Source organism: Pagrus pagrus (genome assembly GCF_965226575.1).
Source record: "Pagrus pagrus genome assembly, chromosome: 9".
Classification (NCBI taxonomy): Eukaryota; Metazoa; Chordata; class Actinopteri; order Spariformes; family Sparidae; genus Pagrus; species Pagrus pagrus.
The window spans coordinates 33,979,068-34,006,249 of NC_140193.1; the positions used below are offsets into that span (position 1 = coordinate 33,979,068).

Consider the following 27,182-nt stretch of genomic DNA (forward strand, 5'->3'; position numbering starts at 1 on the left):
ATAAGTTAGGGTTTGATGTTTACACTTGGCAGCTATGGACAATCCTGAGTGCAGTACACCAGAGTGTAGTCAGTGGTAAGTAAAATTTCTGCAAACACGTTGTTTTGGTCCCTGTTCCAGCGATATGAATGACAGTATGTTTCAGAAAGCATTTTATGTTCTCTACAACACAATGACAATTTCTACTAAGTAGTTTTTAATTACTTGTATTTTTAGGTCAACCGCAACATCCCATCCATCTAATAGACAGGTATGTAATATTCTATATTAAACTTGTTTAACTGGTTTTCAGGTTATGTATGTGATGTTCTAACTTTTATTGTGCTGTGATGTGTAATGTGATCAATGATACAGGCCAAGAGTGTGACAAGGCCCCAACAGACAACCACCTCGGAAGATCAGCTTACTTCAAGTGACTTCTACAAGTCAGTCATAAAACATAACTTTAAGAGTTTTTATTCTGACATCTTCAGTACAGTAAGAAAGTATTGGGATATTGACATAGTTTTTCATTGTTATGGCTCTGTACTTTAGAACAGTGGATTTGAAATTAAACATTAACTATTAGGTTAAATGACTGCAATACAGAGCCAAAGCAACAAAACATCTGTATCAGAATACTTTCTAGATTACATGTATCCCATTGTTTAATTTAAAAGGCAATTATTCGTGTACCTTCCTTCCACAGCACACACACCAATATCTATCATCATTGACAGCAGTTCTTCAGATTGTGAGCAAGTAGAGAAATTGCCAAAGGAACACAGCACCTAGTTGTTTACCTTAAGCTTTTCTTGTTTTCAAACCCTCAGATAAGATATATATTGTCTCAAACCAACTTGGAGTTGCTTTCAGTATAGTCCTATGATTTATTAAATCTTGGAAAAACTGTCAAGCTGGTTCTCCTCTGCAGAAGAATATGGTCATGTGGACCTCTTAAAATCTTTTACTTAATAAAGATCGTCATGTCTGAATTATGCTTATCATTTTTTAGTGATGCCGGATAGCTTACTCAAGATAAAAAGCCCATACATTAAAAAAAAAAAAAAAGTTTCAGTCACAGTTTAAATAATCCACACAACAACAAAGAGGCAGAGCTTTTCTTGCCTTCAACAGACTGTTTGCTTCTCTTCTGGACTGACAGCTGCAGATGAACTGACAGCTGCAGACGTGGTCTCCAATTTGTCTCTGAAGCTTAACACAAGCTCCTGCAGCTGATTTAACATTAACCGGGCCAATGTCTGGGATGGTGCCTTAAGAGGGTTCAAGCGATCCACATATGACCCTACCTACGTCATGATGGTGAGATTCACAGATGATGTTGGGCAGATGGAAGAGGCTTTGGACACTGGTAGGCCCACTCGAGAATTTCTTACTCTTTTGATTGACGCCATGAAGACAAGACGAGTATTTGAAGGCAAGGATAATGCCAAATACCTCTCATTCAATAGTAAAGCTTCAGACAGCAGGCTGTTATCGCTTCATGAGGACACTGGACGACAAGAAGAAAGTCAAAGATGATTACATTCAATCTACCGGAACCATCTTTCCATCCAGAGGTATAACTTATTCTGTCTATTCGGTGGGCCTTTAACATTTTTTTTACATAGTAAAAATAATTTTAGAAAAACTTGTTTTTAATCAAGTGAATGAACTCAAAACATATTTTAGAGAGCCATCAGTCTGGTTTTAGGATGAACCACAGTACAGAGACAGCCCTTTTAAAGATTTTAAATGACATCAGTAGCAATATAGATAATCATAAACTCACAGTCTTGGTACTACTGGATCTAACCGCCGCCTTTGATACAGTAGACCATCACATTTTATTAAACAGACTGAGGAACCTGGTCGGCCTCTCTGGTACTGTTCTTAACTGGTTCACGTCCTACCTTACTGATCGAAGTTTCTTTGTAAGTATGGATACATGTTCCTCGAGAATCCACGAGACAAAGTGTGGAGTTCCCCAAGGGTCAATTTTAGGTCCAACTCTTTTTAATCTTTACATGCTTCCCCTTGGGGACGTCATCAGGAGGACCTCAGGCCTCCTGTCTGCCTGGGGTGGGGTGATCCCTGTGGCGGCGCCCCCTGCGGTCATGGACCATGATTTCTCTCGGTGTGCGCGGCGCCCAAAGGTAGCTTCTTCCTCACCTCAGATCTCGGTGCCCAGCCATGTCTCCTCAGTGACAGCAAGTGTAGGCGTGTGTGCGTGAGCATGCGGGTATGTGTGTATGTGTGTCTGTGTGTGTCTGTGTGTGTGCGTGTGTGTATTCCTGCCTATGTGCCCGAGTCTGTATTTATTTGTGTATCTCTGTGTGTTTATCTGTGGGGGTGGGCGGTTTGGGTTTTTATGGTTATTCTTTGTTGTTCACGGTTTCTCTTTGTTGTTTTTATCCTCTGTGATGCACTTTGTGATTCTCGATGTATGACAAGTGCCATACAAATAAAAGTTGATTTGATTTGATTGATTTGATTTAATTTGTCAGTCGTGGACTTACCCTTGGGGACGTCATCAGGAGGCACGGTATCAGCTTTCATAGTTACGCTGACGATACGCAACTGTACATCGCCGTGTCTCCTGATGACACAGGGCCAATTGATGCCCTTTTTAACTGCATTTTAGATATTAAGTCATGGATGGCAGCAAACTTCCGCAGCTCAACCAGGACAAAACAGAGGTTTTAGTCATTGGTCCTGAAGGCCAGAGAGAGAAACTTTTACCAAAGTTACAGGATTTTAAACCATCACAATCTGTAAAAAATCTGGGCGTGATTTTTGACTCTGAGCTCACTTTTATTCCTCACATCAAAAACATTACAAAGATAGGTTTTTACCATCTTAAGAATATAGCCAGAGTCCGCCCGTTTCTCTCCCAGGCCAGCATGGAGGTGCTGATGCATGCTTTTATCTCTTGTCGTTAAGATTATTGTAATGCCCTGCTCTCTGGTCTTCCCAAAAAGAACATGTATAATCTACAATTACTACAAAACTCAGCCACACGCGTGCTGACGAGGACCAGAGGGCAGGAGCACACTACACCAGTTTTAAAATCGCTGCATTGGCTCCCTGTGCGCTTCAGGATCGATTTTAAGGTTCTTTTCTTAGTTTTTAAATGTCTTAACGGTCTCGGGCCTTCTCATTTATCTGAACTACTTTTACTCTATCAACCCTCGCTGACCCTGAGGTCCTCCAGTGCCGGCCTTTTAACCATACCACAAGTAAGAACTAAAACACACGGGGAGGCGGCATTCAGTTATTATGGCCCCCCACTGCGGAACAGCCTGCCGGAGAACCTCAGGGCAGCAGAGACTGTTGATGTTTTTAAAAAGAGGCTCAAGACCAACCTTTTTAATCAAGCTTTTAACTGAGCTTGTTTAATTCTTTTTAATTCCTTTTATGCTCATACCCATATTCTTAAATTTTTTATTATTCTATTTTATATTATTTAATTTAACTTTTACTTTCTTAATCCATCAGCTTTAGCCTTTTAACCTTTTACCCTATCATACTGTTTTGTTTTATTTTAATGTTTTAGTCGTTTTTATTCCCTCAGTTCTTAGCTTTTACTTTTACTTTTATCTTATTATACTGTTTTACTCCCTTGGATTTCCAGTGTTCCCCTAATGGGGGCCTACCACACACGTTGTTTCTGGTCTACCGATGGGGGTGTTGTCCCGTGGACCGCTGTGGCCCGGGTGGCTAGAGGGCTCTGCACCTTGGTGTGGAGCCTCCTGTCTGCCTGGGGTGGGGTGATCCCTGTGGCGGCGCCCCCTGCGGTCATGGACCATGATTTCTCTCGGTGTGTGCGGCGCCCCAAAGGTAGCTTCTTCCTCACCTCAGATCTCAGTGCCCAGCCATGTCTCCTCAGTGACAGCAAGTGTAGGCGTGTGTGCGTGAGCATGCGGGTATGTGTGTATGTGTGTCTGTGTGTGTCTGTGTGTGTGCGTGTGTGTATTCCTGCCTATGTGCCCGAGTCTGTATTTATTTGTGTATCTCTGTGTGTTTATCTGTGGGGGTGGGCGGTTTGGGTTTTTATGGTTATTCTTTGTTGTTCACGGTTTCTCTTTGTTGTTTTTATCCTCTGTGATGCACTTTGTGATTCTCGATGTATGACAAGTGCCATACAAATAAAAGTTGATTTGATTTGATTGATTTGATTTAATTTGTCAGTCGTGGACTTACTCATTTTGGCTCTGAACCCTGTCATCTTGTCGAGTGTGGATTGGCGACACTGCCTGCTCGAACTAGGAGCGTTGTCTGTGCTAGCTGCAACATGTTTGGCATTGAGGTGGTAGCGGAGGCTGGAAGTGCTCCAGTGATAGGCAAATTCTTTCTTGCACAATTTGCACACAGCTGTGCTTTAATCCAGGTTTCCACCCGGTAGTTTTTTAAAACTAAAATTTCCACCCACTGAACCCAGCAACGACTTCTCATCGGTTTCCATTTCTCGTGTTGTGTCCTGTGCATCAGTATTATGGGTTCGCCAGGAACTTGTGCAACGAGCAACATTGCGCACTGTTTGGAGTGCAAAAATAAATTGCGATTAAATGCGTTATTTTTTTTATCGCGTTATTTTTTCTGTAATAAATTAATTGTTATTAACACAATAAAGTCCCAGCCCTAAAAATAACTATAACTTGTTATTAATTATTATAATAACTATAAGTTGTTGTTATTATGTCAATAACTTTTACATGGAAAATGTATATATCCTCCAGTAATTGTTTACATATTCACAATGATCATGCAATTTTTTTCTTTTGAATTGTTTGACTGTCAATCTGTATGTTTTCTAGGTTCAAGGAGGGACTTGCAACTCTGGATTTTCTCAATGCCCTGGAACAGCATCCTGCACTGTTCATGCCATTCATGTGCTACAGTGACAACAAACTGACAGCTGATGCTTTGGAGAGCTTGTTTCATGTGCAGCTCAGTCCACCTGGTAGCACCATGCGTCAGGAGGAGACCAGAGCACTGAACTACTGGTGAGACTATCTGCTCTACGTTGAAGGTACTAACTGTTATTATAAGAAATATGCAGAATCATCACAGCAACTATCAGTGAGATATAAAGTAACTAAGTTCTTACAGCTGATAGCCAATTTCTACACTGATTCAAAAGTAGCCATAAAAGCACCCGTGCACATGAAATAATAACAAAATATAATACAAAAAAGTCACATGCCAACAAAAAATGGCACTGAGTTTATTGCAGAGACTAAAAAGTGCCTATTTTTCCTCAAAGGTCGTACATAAATGTGTTCTTAGGTCTGTGTTCCCCTTGCCCAACAACAACATAATCAGCTTTCCCATAACAATTTTTATTGCAGATAATTGCAAAGTGCAAAACAAACAAATGCTTGATACAGTTCTTACAGCATGAATATCCCCTGCATATGGCAGATCAAGTTACCCAGTGGCAGAGGTAGCAAAGGCAAGTATGCTGCAGGACCATGCAGGAATGGATGTTTCTAAAGTAAAGACATGTTTTTAAGTGATATATAATTTTGAACAGCAGTTGTCCAGTTGACTGGTGGAACCAGCGCCCTCTGTCTCTCCAAGTCTGCAAAATGAATTTGGAGATTGTCATCACCACACAGACTATGTTGAGCTGGCAGAATGCCATCAAACTGGTGAAGGGCTTCCTGGGGCACTGGGAATCCACACTCCCTTCCACCAAACCTAAGGCCAGTCAGAAATGAAAACATTGAATGAAATCATCACAAATTAAAATCATTTAAGCCTCAAAAGGTAAGTAAAAAAAATGCTGAATAAGTATTTGAACTAAAACTACAATAAATCAGTTGTAATACATTTTAAACAAAGACCTTAACTTTCCAATAACAGAAATCAGCCACAGGTTGACAGCAGCTCTTTTAGTCAAAGGCACCTTTTAGTTTTGAAGCTGATAAATCCACCCTTTGCTTTGTACATTGACAATGTAGGTTTGGTGTGGAATGGAGCTTGTGTTGTTTAATATATGAATTCCATTCTAATCACACGTCTTTAAACTTACATGAGTGAAAATGCAATCTGATATTTATGAACATGGTCACATTGCATGGATTAAATACAAACCTGTGAGCGAGGTGGTACATGGCTTCTGGTTTGCCAGATGGACAACGAGATTGACGAACAGGTTGGATGGTGTGGTTGTTCCAAAGTTGTTTGTACTCATCAAGCTCTTTTTGCAAGATGTCCAGGAACACATACCGCACTTGTGCTCATGGGTGCCGTTGAAAAGGTGCCCCTCTGTCAGGTTACTGAAGACTTCAATCCAGAACTGAGTCCTAATGGTGGAATGACAACATACACAATGTTTTACCACAGTGCTGAACATTTTTCATATGGAAATGAGTTCTAAAACAAATGCTTTCTAAAAGTATTAATTTAAACAACAAGCCTGGTTCTAATCCAGGATTTATGCATTGGTTCCATTCTTTGATTCTTGAGTTGAGATTGTCTCCCTTCTAGTTTCTACAACAAACATTTTTCTAATATTAAATTGCTGATTTCTGCAACAATAACCTAAGGAGCAAATAAAAACACCTGGCCCCAGGTGTTAAAAAAAAGTGCTCTCTGGGGAGATGCAAAGAGGGAATTTTGTACTAAAAACACTAATTCTGGAACATACACACTTGATTTCATTAATTCAGAATGCTGAAACCTCAGATAAGCAACAGATAAACTTTGGAGTCTTTTTGTACAGAAGAGTACCCCATACATTGGACGCATGTTAGCAAGGGGTATCTTTTGTGGCCAGTATGAACAGGAGAAATGATATGAAAAAACAAACAAAAAAAAACACTTCCTATTTTAATAGTATTGTTGTATTTAACTGTCTTTCTAGTGTTGTTATTCTTACAGATTGTAGACACAGCTGAAAAAAACAAATACAGGACTGACTACATAGCAGCATTACATAAATATGTTCTTGGAAAAGACCTTAAAAGGCCTGTACCTTTGCTTTCTTAAGAAAGACCACCAAATCTCGATTCTTTGGTTTGCAGTTGAGGTACCATACATGTGACTGAGGGCTCCTGCAAAGTCATCAGTATGTTGCGATCTTAATGCACATTGAATGGCTGCCATAGTGCCATTTTCAGTTCCACAGTCTCTGCGAAGGCGGGCTGGAAGTTGTCCAAACTCTGATAGACACTGCATATAATGCTGCGCAATGATCCCTGGTTAATTAATAGTGCTGCCACTCTTGAGCCAAATAACTTTCCTCAAAAAGCCATCGACGCAGCCACTGATGGCAATACCGAAGGGTTTCAGTTTATCGTAGCCATCAACATGCCACACTTTGTTTTGGTCCCGGAAAGCGTCTTTCTTACATCATCTCTTTTAACTGTCAGGTGATGCTTTTGTTGCAATGTCTGCCGCGAAGCTCTGTAACCCAACAGTTGAACTGAGCCACTCAGTTCTAGGGCAACAGTTGCTTGCACAGTGGCAATGGGAGTATAGTCTGTCCTCCTAGCTAGGCCTGCTTCCTTTAGCCTCCTCTTTATGGTGCTCAGACTCAGAACAATGTTGCGCTTTTTTTCCAGAAAATCAAGGATAACCTCATAAGTGTGGCCCTCTGAGAAGTACTTATGGATGAGCCCTGCCTCTGTGACTTCATCAGATACTGGCTCTGAAGGGAAAAGAGAACAGGGTCATTAGAAATGAAATTAGAGACATCTAAAGAAAAAATAATAATAAATAAATAATTATGTTGATTGCATAAAAGTGAAGATATTTAATATGCTCAATGTGTGAACAACTCCAGCACGAACAACAAAAAGAAAAACTTGAACTGGCATTTAACACTAAAGAAGAAATTATCAAGTTGGACCAGGTGCATACTAGGGCTGTCATTTTTTTATAAAATCAAGTTCAAACAAATTTGAAATGACACGCAATTTATTTGAATGAATTTGAATAAATTCCAGTCTCCAAATAAGACATTAAAACTCAAGTGCTAGTGAAATACTTGACTTTTAGGGAAGAGCATACCATCTTCTTGAAAAGGTGCCAAAAACTGAATGTTGCTGCCACAGGAGCCACACAAACATCCAATATGTCCAGCCAATTCGATTTTGAACAATACATTACCTGCGGAAAGGGGAAAAGGAACAACGTGAATGCTAAGTGTGGCTTAAAACATATCAAAAGTTCAAAAGATCAAAAACGTTACACACTTTTACCCTGACTGCATTGGAATTCTAGTACAGCACTCATAAGAAACAGTCATGGGGACAGAGATATATTTCCTCTAACTGCATGCCAATATTAGGCCCAATCTTCCTTTATCTCCATAGGCAAGTTATCCAGTGTTAACCAGTGTTAGTAGCCTTCAATTTGCGATTAATACTTTAAAGATCGCCAGTTATGTTTCAAAGTCATTTTATTAGCCATGTCAGCAAAACCCACCGGTAGTATAACTTGCTTGTCCCCTATTAAGGGTTCTGATAGTAACTATAGCCAGCTAACATAGCGTGTTTCACACTATATACAGTCTATGGTTTCACAATGAATTAACCGTGTGTATTTATTTCATCAGGTTATTAGAATTGGCAGGCTAATTACAAGCAAAAGGCTGACAATCGTTTCACAGCAGATCACTGCAATAGGCTAATTTCTGAATCATGCGATCACAATGTAAAAAAAAATCAGAAACACTTACTTTTTATCTAATTTTCCAACACCACTGACGGAAAGAGAACCTTAATAGCGCTGTGACTCAAAATCCGCATCAACAACAAGCGTGTCCGGACATGTGCATCACTTTTAAGTGTCTTCTGGAAACAAAAAAAGGGAAAAAAAGTGTCCTCTGGAAACACTTCCATTGTGTTGTGGTCTATTTGCATCGCTTTTTTCTAATGTGTTGCGTTGTGGTCTTTGCATCGCTTTTTTCTAATGTGTTGCGTTGTGGTCTTTGCAGCGTGTTTTCTAAATGCTGCGCATGTGTTGTCAAATTGATGAAGATGTTTTCTTAATTTGCTAATTTGTTTTGTCTTTTTGCATTTGTTTTCTTAAGTTGCAGTGCTGTGAGCTCTCAGGGCCACCGTAATATACTTCCATTTCAAGATTTGCTTTTTTATATTTTTTATTTTTTGCCAACTTTCAAAAGTTCGCTTAAAATTCGCTTGACATTTTATGGAAACATGGCTATTGTGAACTTGTATGGGGAGGACATCTTGCAGAGTAGTTCACAGAGAGCATCTACTGCTCATTGGCAGCAAAATGAAAGGGCCGATTGTTGATTGTGTGGCAGCTGCATTGCTGCTGCAGCACAGCTCCTGCCTGCCCCATCTATTTACATGGAGTTTGCCTTTGATAATTATCAATAAATATGATTTTCTTTTACCCCGCTGAAAGAGTGAGAAAGCCGGAGGGGGGACGAGAGGGAGGGAGAGGAACTGCCCTTCACCTGATGTGTGTATTCTCTTCATGTCTGTGACAAATTCTACATATACAAATATTAAACTGTAGGAAAATGTTGGTATGAATTCCATATGACTGTCTACAGGTCGTTGTCAGTAAGAGAACCACATAGAAATAGGCAAGACTCCAAATCTCTAGATGACGTAACACAGCAGCCACGCTTGACACGCGCGTGAGAAGTGCGTCTCAGGCATCCTGTGCGAATGGTCTAACCTATTATCATGGACGGCGAAATGAAAAGCGAGAGGTAACGCCACGCAGCAGCGCTGCATGCGCATCCGGTGTGTCCAGCCTTTTCGGCTGTGAGACTTCTCAATTCATCCAGCTCACTCCATCATAAAATTGTTTGTTTGTTTTCCTATGTAAGACACTTAAACTCAATTTTGTTCTACAACCCTGTTGTTGAAAAATAATAATACAGTTGCGGCCACCTCGATTTTCCCCTCCTAACCAAAAGCCTTTCTGCTGCCAGCCAACTTCCAGCCTGTTCCTAGTCGATTCCCAGCCACTGGGAGTCACCCCCACTCACGTGCCTAGATTCCACAGTAAACATGCCCATTCATTCAATTGCACGGTGTCACCATGAAATGGCGTTTCCCTCACAAAGAAACCTATAGAGAATATAAACCCACTTAAACCTAAACCTTATTCTTTTTTTTTTTTAAACCTTATTCTTTGACTCTATTAGATCCTAGAGGCAAATATTACACTTTTACTCCACTACATTTACTTTAAAGCTTTATACAATATATACAATGTACATTATCTAGGTTTTGTACCAATAGCAGTGGGGGGAAGTATTTGTTATGGTCGGGTGTAATCAGGGGTGTAATGCTATTTGTTTCAGTACCGGAGCACACCTTAGATGTGCTCATGCATGTGTACAGGCGCACGACTAACCTTGGGAATATTTTTCATCAAGCATACTTTTCAACTCATCCATTTCCTCAACTTGTGGAAATGGGTTTCACATATTTATCACCAAGGAGGTCGTGTAAAACCTGGACACACATGGAGTTGGTGACAACAGACAGCCTGACTGATTGTTTATTCACAGCTGCTGTGGTGCACTGTAACTTTTGTCATAGTGATTGTTCATCTGTGAATATTTTTGCCACTGAAAATTTCAGAGCCGTAACTCTTGACTCTGCACAAAGCCTGGACATTTCTAGCATAAAATACAATCATTTACTCACCCAGATAACTTTGGTGTCATTTGGAGTCGTTCGGACGAAATTAGATCCAGTGGAGCACCGCGTATATCCATAAAGTTCACTCCACTGACTTCGACGTACGATTCACCGCTCAGTGAAGCGTCTATGTATATATATGTATATCTATGGCTAGAGTACCGCCTCCTCAGCGCGAGCTGAACGATAAATCTAACACAGCAAGAGAGGCAGAACTTAAGGCAGAACAGCCAATCATCAGCCGGTCACACTGAAAGCCGGTGTCATGTTTGAAGCAACAACAGGAAAAACTGCAGAAAAAGTGTGGGTGTTGAACCCTCTAACCGGGAAAAGTAACACCCACATCCCCCACGGGCGGATGCCCCTGTGAAACACACACAACACATGAAAATGGCTCTTACATAAGCAAGGCATCAAAATGACAGCACCGCCACGCCCACCAGGTATAAGGGAGACGAAAGATTGTGATAACTGTTCCTCAGCAAGGTCTGTTGCTGATACTGACTAACATGAAGTCTGTGCTGTTACATCTGTAGGAGAAGATAGTTACAGTATGCGGCTTGTAGATGGGTGAGTGTCCAATGGCTATGTTAACTGTGTGGCATTACAGATCGCTCATCAATTGTCATGTTGTAGTGTATCATGTGCCATGTGTTTGGCTTTTGATGTCATGTAAGGCATCTGGTGTTTGTCCTCACTTGCATTGCTGACCAAAGACAGTGCTTCAGTTGCCTTTGTTCAAAAATGTATACATGTGGTATGTGCAAGAGACAGTGTGTGTGTATGTGGGCTTTTGGTTTGACTTCAACTGTGTTTCTCTTGTTTTCATTCTTATTTTGAGACATGTATTTGTATAAAAAAAATATGCATGTGTTATGTGTGAGAAACAGTGTATGTGTGTGTGTGGCTTGTGATTTCACTTCAGCTGTGTTTCTCTTGTTTGCATTCTTATATAGAGACATTGTATTTGTATGAAAAGTGCTATATAAATACAGTCTGATTGATTGATATGAGGCAAACCTCTTCTGTCTAGTGGGTGAGGCTATGGAAAGGTGCCTATCTTAAGAGGAGACATGTGACCACAACACAACAGTTCCACCTACTGGACAATTGTGGCGAACACACACCATACATGGAGATGCCTGTTACAATCACTACGCTGCAAAATTGACTGCCCACCACGCCACCCAGGGATATCAAAGGAGAAAGATTTCCACAACTGCTGATCATCAAGATCTCAACTTTGAACCAAAATAGCCAACTTCCCATTGGACTGAAGGTATGGGTTAAAGACGCTTTTTTGTGCATCTAATCATGATACATATGCGTACCGACTGTCGTTCATGTATGTGCGTGTAGGAGGCGGGGCTTCAACTTTGACAAAATGCCAACTGTGAATCATAATGGCAAACTTCCTGTTGGACCGAAAGTGACGATGCCTGGAGGTATTTTGTGCGTCTTGTCATGATACATATGCACACCGAATTTCGTTGATATACGATATACATCTCTTCACTTAACACAGTATTGATGCAGAGACGTATTCAGGGCGAATCCCTATACATGTGTGACCACTTTGGTGAGGATGGGAAATTGTATGTTGAAGTTATAAGGACTTCCTCTGTGATGGCGAAGGATCGAAATTTACCACACTGCAAGTTTGCCTGTGTCCACTATGTGGCCCTAGAGCTCATCCATCAATTATATGTCATGTTGTAGTGTATGATTTGGAGAAAACAACCTGTGAATGTCATGTAAATTGGATGATGTTTGTCGTCACAGCACATAGCTGAGCAAAAGATAGTGCCTCAGTAAGCTTCTGTCAGAAATGTAAACGTGTAATGTATGAGAGAAAGTGTGTGTGTGTGTGTGTGTGTGTGTGTGTGTGTGTGTGTGTGTGTTTTTTGGTTATACTTCTGTTTGGTTTTGCTTGCTTTTATTGTGTGAATCTCTTTGTGCTACACTATATTTGTATGAAATTTGCTATATAAATAACGTCTGATTGATTGATATGAGGCTGACTTCCTGTCTTCAGTGTGTGCTGCCATGGAAAGGTTCCTACCTAAATAGGTGCATGTGACCCAAAACACAACATAGCCACCTAGTGGACAGTTTGTGTCCAACACACACCATACATTGGCATGGCTCCTACAATGGCAAAGCATTCAAAGATCAAACAATCATGCCAACCAGGAATAATGTAGGCGAAAGCTTTTGACAACTTTTCATCATCACAATATGAGGATGAGACTCAATGACTGAAGTCAGTGGTGTTAAATCTGTAGGACAAGTTAAAGACAGTACGAGGCATAGAAATGGGTGAAAATGGCAGCGAAATCTCAACTTTGAACCAAAATGGCAGACTTCCCGTTGGACTGAGGGTATGGGTCCAAGAGGGTTTTTTTGTGCGTCTGGTCATGATACCAAATTTCGTTAGTGACTAGTTATGTGCATATAGGGGGCGGGGCTTCAAGTCTGACAAAATGGCCGCTGTGAACCAAAATGGCCCACTTCCAGTTGGACCGGTGCCTCGGGGTATGTTGTGCATCTGGTCATAATACATATGTATACCGAATTGCGTTCATGTATGTGCATGTAGGAGGCGGGGCTTCAACTTTGAAATATTCCAGGGGACGCTATGGAGCCATTTTTTAACTTAACACAGTATTGATACATAGACGTATTCAGGGCCAGCCCCTCTACATGTGTGACTAATTTGGTGTAGATGGGCCATTGTATGCTGTAGTTATGAGGACTTCCTGCGTGATGGCGAAGGATCGAAATTGACTGCACTGCTACGCCCACCAGGAATCACGTAGGCAAAAGCTTTTGACAACTTTTCATCATCAAGGTATGAGGATGACACTTAGTGACTGGGAAGTCTGTGTCGTTACATCTGTAGGCCAAGTTAAATAATGTACGAGCCATAGAAATGGGTGGAAATGGCAGCGAAATCTCAACTTTGAACCAAAATGGCAGACTTCCCGTTGGACTGAGGGTAAGGGTCCTAGAGGATTTTTTGTGCGTCTGGTCATGACACATAAGCGCACCGAATTTCGTTCATGTATGTGCATGTAGGAGGTGGGGCTTGAAGTTTGAAATATTCCAGGGGGCGCTATGGAGCCATCTTTTCACTTAATACAGTATTGATGAATAGCCCTATTCAGGGACAACCCCTCTACATGTGTTACAAATTTGGTGTAGATGGGCCATTGTATGCTGAAGTTATAAGGACTTCCTGCGTGATGGCGAAGGATCGAAATTGAAGGCACTGCCACGCCTACCAAGCACAACGCAGGCTGTTGAAGGTATGAAGATGCTACTGAGTGAATGTGAAGTCTGTGGTGTTAAATCTGTAGTACGAGTTAGTTAAAGTGTAACTAAACCCCTAGGTTTTGGCTGAGGTGCATCAAGGGCTGGAAATTCAAAAAATGCCTTGATTGTGGGCGGGGCTCCAGGAGCAGTTAAGACACGTCCAGTCACTCTGTGCAGCCTCCAACAGAGCCCCCTCCCACACCACCACCACTACACTCACACACACAAAAACACACACAGAGGGGCGGGGCGAACAGTGGTGGCTCGTGATGTAAGCTGTCTCCAAAACGTCATCGGCCTCCATCTCAGCCAATAGCAAAATTCGATTGTAATAGCCGGGTTTCAACCCATAGAGGGCAGTCACCTTTTACATTTTTACAACAAAATACACCAAATTGAAATACTTTGACTAAAATGTCAAGAGTTGGACCAGAATACATCAACAACACTACTTCATACCCAAATACATTTGTTTTCAGCAGAAAAAAGTGGTTTGGGGGTTTAGTTACACTTTAAAGTACAAGGCATAGACATATTGGGTCCGTACAGAATGGGAAAAGCCATAAGGGGGTAATCAAAATTAACCGCACCGCCACACCCACCAGGTATATCGGAGGCAAAAGCTTTTGACAAGGTGTCATCATCAAGGTCTGAAGATGATATTTTATGAGTGTGAAGTCTGTAGGCCAAGATAAATAAAGTACGAGGCTTATAAATGGGTTCCTACAGAATGGGAAAAGCCATAAGGGGGTCTCGAAATTGACCGCACCACCACGCCCACCAGGTATATCAGAGGCGAAAGCTTTTGACAAGGTGACATCATCAAGGTCTCAGGATGATACGTAGTGACTGTGAAGTCTGTGGCATTAAATCTGTCGGAGTAGTTAAATAAAGTACGAGGCATAGAAATGAAAAAAAAAATGAATGGGAAAAGCCACAAGGGGGGCGTTAGGGGGCGCTACTGAGCTGTCATGCCATGCATGGTGGCAGATGTGGTATCGAATTAACGTACTCATGGGTAAGAAGGTACGGGCCAAATTTGGTGAGTCTGCGAACATCCTAAAGTCCCTAAAAATGCGTAAGAAAAACGAAATTCGCTGCACGCCGTTCAAGATGGCCAACTTCCTGTTGCGGGAAAAATTCTGAAAAAAAAAATTCCAGCCTGAAACCTTGAGACCCATGAGTCCTGCGAATTTCAAGACGATCCGAGAAAATGTTCGCGGGGACAAACGTTAGGTGGCGGTATGGAGTCCGCTGGCCACACCCACCCCCAGTCATTTTGAATTATCAAATTTTTCAACACATGTGATGTATGTTCCAAGTTTGGTGAGTTTTGGGGTATGTTAAAGCCACCAAAAATGCGATCTCGTGCAAGGAGCAGTGATGAACGGGCCCTCGCCCCGTGGGCTGTGGCACCGTCGGAGTGCTGTGTGTCCAGATGTGTGTTTGTCCGTTGTCTGTGGAAAGGTTCTGACCTAAATGGGATCCGTTTCACTGAAAACACAACAGTGACATCTTCAGTGACTTCCTGTGTCCTGTGGGTGGCGCTATAGAAAAGACACAGTATTGATGCAGAGACGTATTCAGGGTGAGCCCCTCTACATGTGTTAGCAATTTGATGCAGATGGGCAATGTATGTTGAAGTTATAAGGACTTCCTGCTTTATGGCGAGGGATCAACTTTGAAGGAAAATGGCGGACTTCCTGTTGGGCTGAGGGCATGTGTCCAATACGGTTTTTTGTGCGTCTGGTCATGATACATATGCGTACTGACTTTCGTTAATATGTGTGCATGTAGGAGGCGGGGCTTCAAGTTTGAAATATTCCAGGGGGCGCTATGGAGCCATTTGTTCACTTATCACAGTATTAATGCAAAGACCTATTCAGGGACAAGCTCTCTACAATTCTAACCAATTTGGTGTAGATGGGAAATTGTATGTTGAAGTTATAAGGACTTCCTGCGCGATGGCGAAGGATCGAAAATGACCGCACCGGCACGCCCACCAAGCACAACACAGGCTGTTGAAGGTCTGAGGATGCTACTGAGTGAATGTGAAGTCTGTGGTGTTAAATCTGTAAGACGAGTTAGTTAAAGTACAAGGCATAGACATATTGGGTCAGTACAGAATGGGAAAAGCCATAAGGGGGTCATCAAAATTGACCGCACTGCCACACCCACCAGGAATAACGTAGGCAAAAGCTTTTCACAACTTTTCATCATCAAGGCATGAGGATGATATTTAGTGACTGGGAAGTCTGTGGTGTTAAATCTGTAGGCCAAGTTAAACAATGTACCAGGCTTAGAAATGGGTTCCTACAGAATGGGAAAAGCCATAAGGGGGGTCGCGAAGTTGAACACACTGCCACGCCCACCAGGTATAACGTAGGCGAAAGCTTTTCACAGGGTGTCATCATCAAGGTCTGAAGATGATATTTAGTGAGTGTGAAGTCTGTGCCGTTAAATCTGTAGGAGGAGTTAGTTGAAGTACGAGGCACAGACATTGGGTCCGTACAGAATGGGAAAAGCCATAAGGGCGGCATTAGGGGGCGCTACTGAGCTTTCCTGCTGCGCATGAGGGCAGTTGTGGTATTGAAATAATGTACTCATGGGTAAGAAGCTACATGCCAAATTTGGTGAGTCTGCGAATATCCTAAAGTCCCGAAAACAACATTGGAAAATTGAAAATCGCTGCACGCCATTCAAGATGGCCGACTTCCTGTTGCGGCAAAAATTCCAACAAAAATAATTCCAGGCTAAGTCCTTGAGACCCATAAGTCCTGTAAATTTCATGACGATCCGAGAAAGTTTTTGGTCACATGACCCGACGTTAGGTGGCGCTATGGAGTCCCCTGGCCACACCCATCCCCAATCATGTTGAATTATCAAATTTTTCACCACATGTGACGTATGTTCCAAGTTTGGTGAGTTTTGGGGTATGTTCAGGCCGCCAAATATGCGATCTTGGGGAAGGACAAAAAATAATAAATAATCCTTACAGATACAATAGGTCCTCGCACGAGATTCGTGCTCGGGCCCTAATAATAACTAGAAACATTTGTATTTCCTACGAAAATACAGTGTGAATGCTGAAAGCTGAAGTGATTTTGGAAATCTGCTGAATGTAGTACTGGAAAACACTTGCCGGAAATGCACAAAACTATGAGAATGAATGGTCAAGAATTTGCAGAAAAAGCTGAATTTTTCAAAGCTGAAAAGGCAGAAAAGGTGAAAAGGAATAGGCCGAATGGGTTGGAAAAGCTGAAGATTTTGAAAGTTGAACAGTTTCTAAGGTGAATATTTTGATAGTTGAACAGTTTCTCTAGCTGAACATCAAGCTGAATATTTGAAAAGGTTGAAAAGCTGAAAAGGTTGAAAAGTTGAAAAAGTTGAAAAGCTGAAATGGTTGAAAAGCTGAAAAGGTTGAAAAGCTGAAAAGTAATAGGTTGAAAGAGCTTAAAAAGCTGAATATTATAAAAGCTGAACAGTTTCTCTAGCTGAACATAAAGCTGAATATTTGAAGAAGCTGAAAAGGTTGAAAGCTGACAGTCATAGGCTGAAAGAGCTTAAAAAGCTGAACAGTTTGACAGCCAAACAGTTTCTGTAGCTGCACAGATGCTGGAGTAGTAGCAGAACCAAAGCTGAAAATGTCCCCATAAGAATGAATGGGAAAACACCTCCCAAACACCTGCAGGTTTAGAAAAAAGTGTAATGGTTATGGCCAAAATATGTATGCAGTGAGTAACAGGAGACATTGCTGAACCATGTGATGTCTTTTTTATTTCTGTAGAGTGAAAAATGAGGGCACAACAGCGAGAGACAAAACCGGTACCGTCTGCTCCACTCCAGAGATTTAGGCTCCAAATTAACACTGCGGCTTATGGGGGAGTTGCTGGAGTGCTTGTCACTCGAGGGCTTCTACAGTCAAAAGTTTAAGTCGCACATCTGAAATAAGACCATCATCTGAAAGCCAACAAGATTTCCTACATTTCTATGTAAATATTGTCTATGTGAAGTAAAAGCTGTGGGACCCAAATCAAGCTGAAGAGAGTTTTTTCTAAAGTTTTTGCAGCTGCTCTAGCGATGATGTCACCCACTCTAGCTCACGCAATACACACCCATTATAAACCCAGAAGACGAGCTAAAAATCCTTCAAACTAAAACTGTGATAATTTCAAAACCGTAAAAGATTTTAAAATTTCAAGGTCTTGTGACTATTTTAAAGTTGGAATGGTGTCTCTAGCTCAAAGTATGAGAGAGCAGAAGAGGTTGAAAGTGGATGAGTTTTGAAGAGGATTTGAAGATTTTCCCATTTGCTTCCATATTACATTTTTTTTTCAAAAAGCTGAATATTTGAAAAAGTTGAAAAGCTAAAAAGCTGAAAATAAGAAGGCTGAAAGAGCTTAAAAAGCTGAACATTTTGATAGTTGAACGGTTTCTATAGCTGAACGTATGCTGAAGTAGTAGCAGAATGAAATTTGAGAAATTCCCCATAAGGAAAATTTTGCAGAAAAAGCTGAATATTTCCAAAAGTATAAAAGATAGAAATACCAATAATACAAGCAAGAATGTCCTTAATGAGCTGCACATTTTGATAGTTGAATGGTTTCTGTAGAACAAAATTTGTAGGAGTAGTAGCGAGCCAAAAAACGTACGGAAGAAGAATAATAAAAACTTTATTAAAACTGCAAGCAGTGATGAACGGGCCCTCGCCCCCCCACGTACGTCGGGCCGTGGCGCCGTCGGAGGCTGTGCGCCCAGATGTGTGCTTGCCTGTTGCCTGGCGAAATTTCCTACCTAAATGGGATACGTGTCACACAAAACACAACAGTGACATCTTCAGTGACTTCCAGTGGGTGGCGCTATAGATATGACACAGTATTAATGCAGAGACGTATTCAGGGTGAGCCCCTCTACATGTGTGAGCAATTTGATGCAGATTGGCAATTGTATGATGAAGTTATAAGGACTTCCTTCTTGATGGCAAAGGATCAAAATTGACCGCACGGCCACGCCCGCCAGGCACAACGCAGGCTGTTGAAGGTATGAGGATGCTGCTGAGTGAATGTGAAGTCTGTGGTGTTAAATCTGTAGGAAAAGATAGTGAAACTACAAGCCATAGAACTTGGGAACGTACAGAATGGGTAAAGCCATAAGGGGGTCATTGAAATAAACCATATCACCACGCCCACCAGGAATGACGTAGGCAAAAGCTGAGCACAACTTTTCATCAACAAGGTATGAGGATGCTACTGAGCGAATGTGAAGTCTGTGGTGTAAAATCTGTAGGACGAGTTAGTTAATGTACGACCCCTGGAAATGGGTTTCCTACAGAATGGGAAAAGCCACAAGGGGGTCATCAAAATTGACTGCACTGTCACGCCCACCAGGAATTTACGTAGGCAAAAGCTTTTCACAACTTGTCATCATCAAGGCATGTGGATAAGGCGTAGTCACTGGGAAGTCTGTGGTGTTAAAGCTGTAGGCCAAGTTAAACAATGTACAAGGCATAGAAATGGGAGAAAATGACGGCGAAATCTCAACTTCGAACCAAAATGGCAGACTTCCCATTGGACTGAGGCTGAGAGGGTTTTTTGTGCGTCTGGTCATGATACATAAGCGTACCAAATTTTGTTCATGTATGTGCATGTAGGAGGCGGGGCTTTGAGTTTGAAATATTCCAGGGGGCGCTATGGAGCCATTTAGCAACACCTGCTGGTAATTTTTGGTGTGAGGGTCCACAGATGCCGTGTGCAAAGTTTGGTGCAAATCGGAGAAATTGGCGATGAGGAGTTAGCAAAAGTAGGTTTGCGACATTTTGCGAATTAGCGAAAAAATTAGGTAACCGGAAGTGGGCGTGGCCTATATCAAGAGATTCAGCACAATTCACTGAACGCGTGGATATAAGGTTTTTGAATGTCTGACAAAGTATGTGGGAGTTATGAGCCAAAACGCACTTTGCTTGATTATAGCGCCACCTAGTGGTGGAAATTCACAACGACAACAGATTAAAAAAATTTTCGCCAGGTCTGATCTATATTCCAAGTTTGGTGAGTTTTGGGGTATGTTCAGGCCGCCAAATATGCGATCTGGTGGACAGGAAAAAAATAATAATTAAAACTGCAAGCAGTGATGAACGGGCCCTCGCCCCCCCACGTACGTTGGGCTGTGGCGACGTCAGAGGCCGCGCGCCCAGGTGTGTGCTCGCCCGTTATCTGTCGAAAGTTCCTACCTAAATGGGATACGTGTCACACAAAACACAAGTGACATCTTCAGTGACTTCCTGTGTCCAGTGGGTGGCGCTATAGATATGACACAGTATTGATGCAGAGACTTATTTTGGATGAGCTCCTCTACATATTCAGGGCGAATCCCTATACATGTGTGACCAATTTGATGCAGATGGGAAATTGTATATTGAAGTCACAAGGACTTCCTGCGTGATGGCTAAGGATCGAAATTGACCGCACCGCCATGCCCACCAAGCACAACTCAGGCTGTTGAAGGCATAAGGATGCTACTGAGTGCATGTGAAGTCTGTGGTGTTAAATCTGTAGGATGAGTTAGTTAAAGTACAAGGCATAGACATATTGGGTCAGTACAGAATGGGAAAAGCCATAAGGGGGTCAACGAAATTGACCGCACTGCCACACCCACCAGGAATAACTTAGGCAAAAGCTTTTCACAACTTTTCATCATCAAGGCATGAGGATGATACTTAAATGTGTTAAATCTGTAGGATAAGTTAGTTAAAGTACGAGGCGAACTGTACTGATTATGTGATATAGTTGAGAGCAAAACACCTCTCTTTGTCACTTTCCACGATACATGGTGGGTCAGGATCTCAATCACAACACTTTGTAACAGCATCCATATGATTATAAACAGTTGGCAGCGGGGTTAGACTTTATACTACTTTTACTGCTACTACTACCACTACCACTACTACTACCAGTACTACTACTGGTTACTGGTTAACTTGTGATATGTACTCTAAGTATTTGAGTAGGAACAATCCTGGCACACCTGAAGGAATTTAACATTTAATAAGAAGAGAGGTTCTAGTTGTTCCATCAGTGCTACAGGTGTAATCAGTCATCCAACCAACCATGTGTATGCATTTGTGAAGTTTGGAAAACATTGGACATTTTTCTGAAAGTGAGAAGATGAGGAATCGAACCCTTGATCATAGGATCACTACTACTAGTTGTAGTACTACTATCGCTACTACTACTACTGCTGCAACAATCACTGCAAAACTACTAATAATACTGCTGCTGCTAAACTGCAGCCTCCACTGCTATGTTGTGGCAGAGGGGGTAAAGCTCATGGTTCATGATCCCACGATCAGGGGTTCCTTATCTTCACATTTTTATTTAATTTTTCTGTCTTCCATATGTTTTTTGTCATGTTTCAACTCTGGTGTGCTTGTATTCATCTTTATTAAACCTCTTGTACTTTTACAAATATTAAGCTTTTCTCAACAAAATGTTGCCATAGAGAATGAATGGAAGGCACATGATCATGATGTCAGCAGTTAGAATCGCACCTCCAGCTACAACTACAACCTTTAGTAGTGCTATGACGATGGCAGCGCATGAGTACCTTCTTTAATCTTTGCTACATTTCTGTTATTATATTTTGCTCCTTTATCACCTTTATGCCCCCTCCACTGAAGCGCGCCTTGCTTACAATAGAGATGCACTCATCAACACCTGTTGTGTTGGGCTGGGATTAAGTATTATTAAGAATCAAGACTATCTCTGCCAGTGGCATCTCCCGAAAGGCCAGCCAGAACAGCAGGACAAAAATGTCACCATAAGCAATGGAAAGGTCCCAGGAAGAAAGGAAAGAGAGCTGGGATCAGAGATAAGCTGACCCAACTTGGACCTAAAGCCATTCCTCTACCAAGCCTTCTTCTGGCTAATGTCCGGTCACTGGAAAATAAAGGGAATGAGACTGCTGTCATCCCGACTAAAGCTATTGCACTAGATGAGCGGACCTTGTTCAGAGCTGACATGACACAGGCCTCCAGTAAGAGGAGAGGAGCAGGGCTCTGTGTCTACATAAATATAGCTTGGTTCTCAAACACAGTGTGTAGACAGTGTTCACTAGATGTCAAATTGTGCTAAAATGACGAGCAAATAAGGTAATTCGGTAACACTATTAGGGAACACATATTAACCATGAACTAGTTTCTTATTAGCATGCATATTAGTAGGATATTGGCTGTTTTTAAGCCATTATAAATCACTTACTAATGCCTTATTCTGCATGATCATATTCTGCAACTACTAGGCCATTAACTACTGTGAGAGTTTTCCCTCAATAACTTCCTCATCACTGCTTATTGATAGTGAGTTAGGGAGTTGTTGTAAACCACTTAATAAGAATAAGCTAATAAGAAACTAGTTCATGGTTAATATGTGTTCCCTAATATAAAGTGTTACCGATAATTCACCAGTTTTTTTTATTGTTGCTGTGTACCATTTGCTCAAACTTAAAAAATGCACTGCAGGAATTGTATGATGTCATCAGCAGCAATATGACAAAACAACCCGATGGAATTTTCATTGTGGCTGGTGATTTTAATCCAGCAGACCTCAGACATGTTTTACCTAAACTCTACCAGCATGCCCAGATCCCCACCAGAGGAAGAAATATCCTGAACCATGTGTATACACATGTTCCTTGCAGCTACAAAGCCCTCCTACGTCCTCCATTTGGCCTGTCGGGTCAAATTTACCTGCTTCTTCTGCCTACTTACTCCCAGTTGATGAAGAGCAAAAACTCTTTAAGTATGAACAGATAAAGCTACAGCAGCCCAACAGGAATGTACAGACAGGAAAATGTTCAGATACTGCCACTCAGGATAACAACATCAGTCTTAAGGAATTTACCTCTTCAGTGACATCATATATCAGCAAATGTGTTGATGATGTGTTGATCACAAAGACAGTAAGATCATTCCCCAACCAGAAGGTCTGGATGAATGGAGAGGCAAGGGCTGTATCAACAGCCAAAAAAGCTGCCTTTCAGTCAGGTGACAAGAGACTATACAACACCGCCAGACCTAGAAGGAAAGCTGGCATATCTACTACTAGCTACTAATGCCCTCCACTCAGTCTTCACACACCTGGAGAATAAGAACAGCTACATCAGAATGTTGTTGATTTCAGCTCAGAATTCAATATAACCTCACCCATGAAGCCATTTGGATGGCACTCACACCTCCTCTACATTAGCGCTCAACACCGGTCCCCCCTAGGGCTGTGTGCTCAGTCCACTCCTGATCACACTGTAACCCATGGCTGTGTAACCAGGTTGGAAATGTACCTTTATTTTCATTTTGAAATCTCACCAAAATCCTGATTATATACTGAAGGAGATCAGTTTTATTTATTTTCACTCTTATTTTGAAGCTTGGTCAAGAGACATTAAATCGGTACTGTTTCTTGAAGAGTTTGCCGTCTGTTTGACCCAGACACCTGGGTGCTCTCAGTATGCGCTGTGCCCACTGAGAGCAGGTATGTGGTGTTTTCTCTCGTCATGGTTACACTTTATTTCGGTGTTAAAGATGTTATAAACATGATAAAAATATTTGTAGGGATGCTAAATGAAGACTATGATAGGTCTGTGGTGTGTTTCGCTAAGAGAACTTTATTTTGGTAGGTTTATAGTAGCACATGTATTCAGTTTTCGTAGCTCTTTTCACGTTACATTCACGTGTCGCATGTGTGTGTGTGTGTGTGTATGTGTGCTTGCTAACAGGGGCCTGCTGTGTTTCATGTGAAACGCCATGTCACAGTCCTGTTTCATTTACTCATCATACAGGCATGGAGACTTTGTTGGTTATTTGCATTGTTGTATTTACTGTTTCTATTTTGTATTTAACTGGTTGTTTGATTGGATTTAAATTCATACAGGCACAATTTAACACATTTTATTTCATTTATTTTCATGATTTTATTAAAAAGCATTTTATTCTGTAAATGTTAGTTTAAACATGATAGTCTCAGTCTGCGCTGTGCCCACTGAGAGCAGGGGCCTGCTGTGTTTCATGTGAAACGCCATGTCACAGTCCTGTTTCATTTACTCATCATACAGATCTGACCATAGTCCTGTTGAATAAACAACCAGTGGATGTCAAGACCTGAGTCCCTCGTCTATCACACTTCTACACCGAGAACACAACGCAGAATACAGAGAAGTTAACGGATGTGCATCACAGACATTAACAGAAAAGACACACCCGTTACAGCTGCATTCCCAGACATCAAGAGAACTGTATAGTGAAGTATGCAGATGACACCAGCATCATGGACTGCCTTACAAACAACAATGAGAGTTCATATCAAGAGGAAATCAACATTCATGCAGAATGGTGTACAGGGAATAAAGGAGGCAAAGACACACAGCCCTGTCTACATTAGTGGAGCAGAGGAAGAGCAGGTGAAAAGTTTAATATTCCTCAGAATTACCATCAGACAGAATTCAACCTTGTCATCACACATCCCCTGCCTGGTTAAAAAAGCACAAAAAAGGGTCTACTGCCTATGGAAACTTAAACTTTTTACAAAGAAGCAATAGAGAGCATCCTGACTGCAAACATCACAAATGCATGGTTCATGGACAGCACAGAACAGACAGGCTCTGTTGCGGGTGATTCAAACTGCCCAGAACATTATTGGCACCCATCTACAGAGCATCCGTATTGGTGAAGTGAGATGTCTGCACAGAGCCAAAGGATACTAAAAGACAACACCCACCCCAGCCACAGTATTTTCTCTCTGCTGCCATCTTGAAAAAGATTTCGAGATTACTACTGCCATACCACCTGACTACATAACTGCTTCATACCTCAGGCTGTGAGACTCCTCAATTCATTCTCCACACTCCGTGTTATAAAATAGATTGTTTGGATTTTTCTCTGAAAGTAGCATAAAAGGACTTAGTTTCGTTTTTGAACATATGTGTCCTCATTATGTGGTTGTAATATACAGTCTGCAGAGCTCAAACCAAATTACAATGGTTTCATGAATTCAACAACAACTGGAAGAGAAGAATAACCAATCTAGTGCAGTTCCTCATGCATAGCAGACTATGGATGTGTTTGCTTTGACCGCTTTTTACCATATTAAGAGTGCTCTGTGTATGGTGCATTGTTTATGGTTTCATGGACTGCAAATAAACATGACTTGGTACAGGACTCAAACCAACACAGCCTCTTAAAAGCTGAGAAACCACTTAAACAAACAATAATCTGTACTTTAAGGAAAGCTTGCTGGTGTATGTTGTAAACTGTGTTCTGATTATAAATATAAAGCTCAGCCTAAAAATAGATTAGTAAACTTTCTATTCATTAAACTATTCTTGTCAATAAAATACCACCGACAGAGTCCATCTGGGTTCACCCTGCTCTCCATGTCTGTTTACAACTCTAAATAGATTAAAAGGAAGTGCTGGGGAATTCCACTGCAGGCCCACTGAACAGTTGGATCCTGCATTACTTCTGCAAGTTGGAAACTTTAGAACCTTTTCTGAGTGTGTTACTTGTATACAATCACCAAGAGAGGTCATCTGGTATGGATGTGAACACAAAACTTGTCATCAATAATATATAATGAGTTAGACTCAACTATACATCTGGTTCAAGTGAAGCAAAAGTTGTGGGATGTGACTCTTAATCAGATCAAAGTCACACGTACTGGACACAAGGCAAAGAACACCACCAGGGTTGGGGGTTCAACTCCCTATGTCGCTCAATTGATATACACACTCTTGATTTTAAACAAATAACGGAAATGCCAGCACTGTAAATAAAGTACCGTGGTCAGTGTCAAAGTAACCATGCGGCTGTAACGCGTTACTAACAGTAGTTAACGTTACCGCGCAGCACCGGTGCGCCCCGATTCCATTTTTTTTTTTTTTTTTAAGCTAACCCGGGAGAGACGCCTACCTGCTTCCACTATGTCGGTCAGGTCGTGGTTGGTGGCTGTCAAGGGAAACTCCTTCAGTTTTCGGGAGCTGAGGTTGAGGACGCCGCTGGCCGCCGCCTCCTCTAGCGCCCGCTCCAAGCCCCGGTTGGGAGGCAGGTTACCACTGCCGATGTGAGTCTGGATCGACGGAGAAGAACCGAGCTGGGAGAGAGGAGGACGAGCCGACTCCTGTCCCAACGTCGCCATAATAATGTCCACCCTCTCCGCCGTTATCCGCGTATATGTCAGTGATATCCGATGGAGCGCGCGAGATTAGCTAACGTTTAGGTAAGCAGACAGACAGCGATTTATTCGTGCCGTGCCGTGCAGTGTCGCGCGTTCAGTTTCCTCCTTGATTGTCGCCGCCGCGTCCGTCTCCCTGTGCGTCAACAACAATACAGCAGAGCCACATCCGGTCGACAACTTTCAAAATAACATATCCTCCAGTTTACTAAGTAGTTCTGTTGCATTTACATTTAGAATGATTTAGAAACGTAACTCATTTGTTTGTCAATTCGCTTATTTAGTAATAAAGATGACAGACACAAACTAAAGTAGACTAGAAATATCTACTACCTAAAAAGACTAACTACTTTAATCTGTGTTTTAATTATACAATTAAATGTGCTCCATTTTACTTGCATAAAAAAGCTGGGGTCAACTAGATTAAAGATGAAAATTCTCAGAAAAAATGAATGAAAAAAATAACAGAAAAATGGGAGGATATATAGGCCACACCTGCTCTAAAGATCTTTAGAACTGAGTCTCAATACGCCCTTACAAAAATAAAAGTTACACAGATAAAAAAGTAGTTAATTTTGATGTGTGTGAGAGCCTTTAAACTGGTTCACTTGAAAGGATGCCTGACTTTAGATTGTATTCATGCCATTCTGATGTTCCACTGCCCTCGCTAGTATTTTTATTCTGAAGATACACCCTCTACATTTCCGTTTTCTCTCTCTATTTGTTTGATTTCACTCACTAACTGCGGTTGCTCAGTTCACTGTGTAGCTGTGAAAAAAATAAATAAAATAAAAACATTTCAAAAACGAAACAGGGAGATTAAAACGCGTTTGAAACTCAGTAGACGGTGACATCTGCTGGATAGAATCAAAACATGCTGCCTGTAAGTAGAAAAGAAAGGCCAAGTTTTACAGACGCTCCTAACGAAGTGTTACCTCAGAGACACTGTGGGTTAATGTGATAACATGTGTTTCTACCACCTCGACCCTGTGTTCTAGTCCTAGGGGCCCATTTATCCACACATCTGCTG

At 41.6% G+C, this 27,182-nt stretch overlaps 1 protein-coding gene across 6 annotated transcripts in view; it reads right to left on the reverse strand.

Moving 5' to 3' along the window:
• The window catches only part of lrch1 (leucine-rich repeats and calponin homology (CH) domain containing 1), a 261,434-nt gene extending 235,159 nt beyond the window's left edge, over nt 1–26,275 (reverse strand). For all 6 annotated transcript variants that reach the window (XM_084362581.1, XM_084362582.1, XM_084362579.1 and 3 more), the window contains exon 1: nt 25,891–26,275. In XM_084362581.1, coding sequence (XP_084218707.1) covers nt 25,891–26,116 — 226 coding nt within the window. In that variant the 5' untranslated portion in view covers nt 26,117–26,275. The remainder of the gene's footprint in view (nt 1–25,890) is intronic.
• Nucleotides 26,276–27,182: the final 907 nt, after the last annotated feature.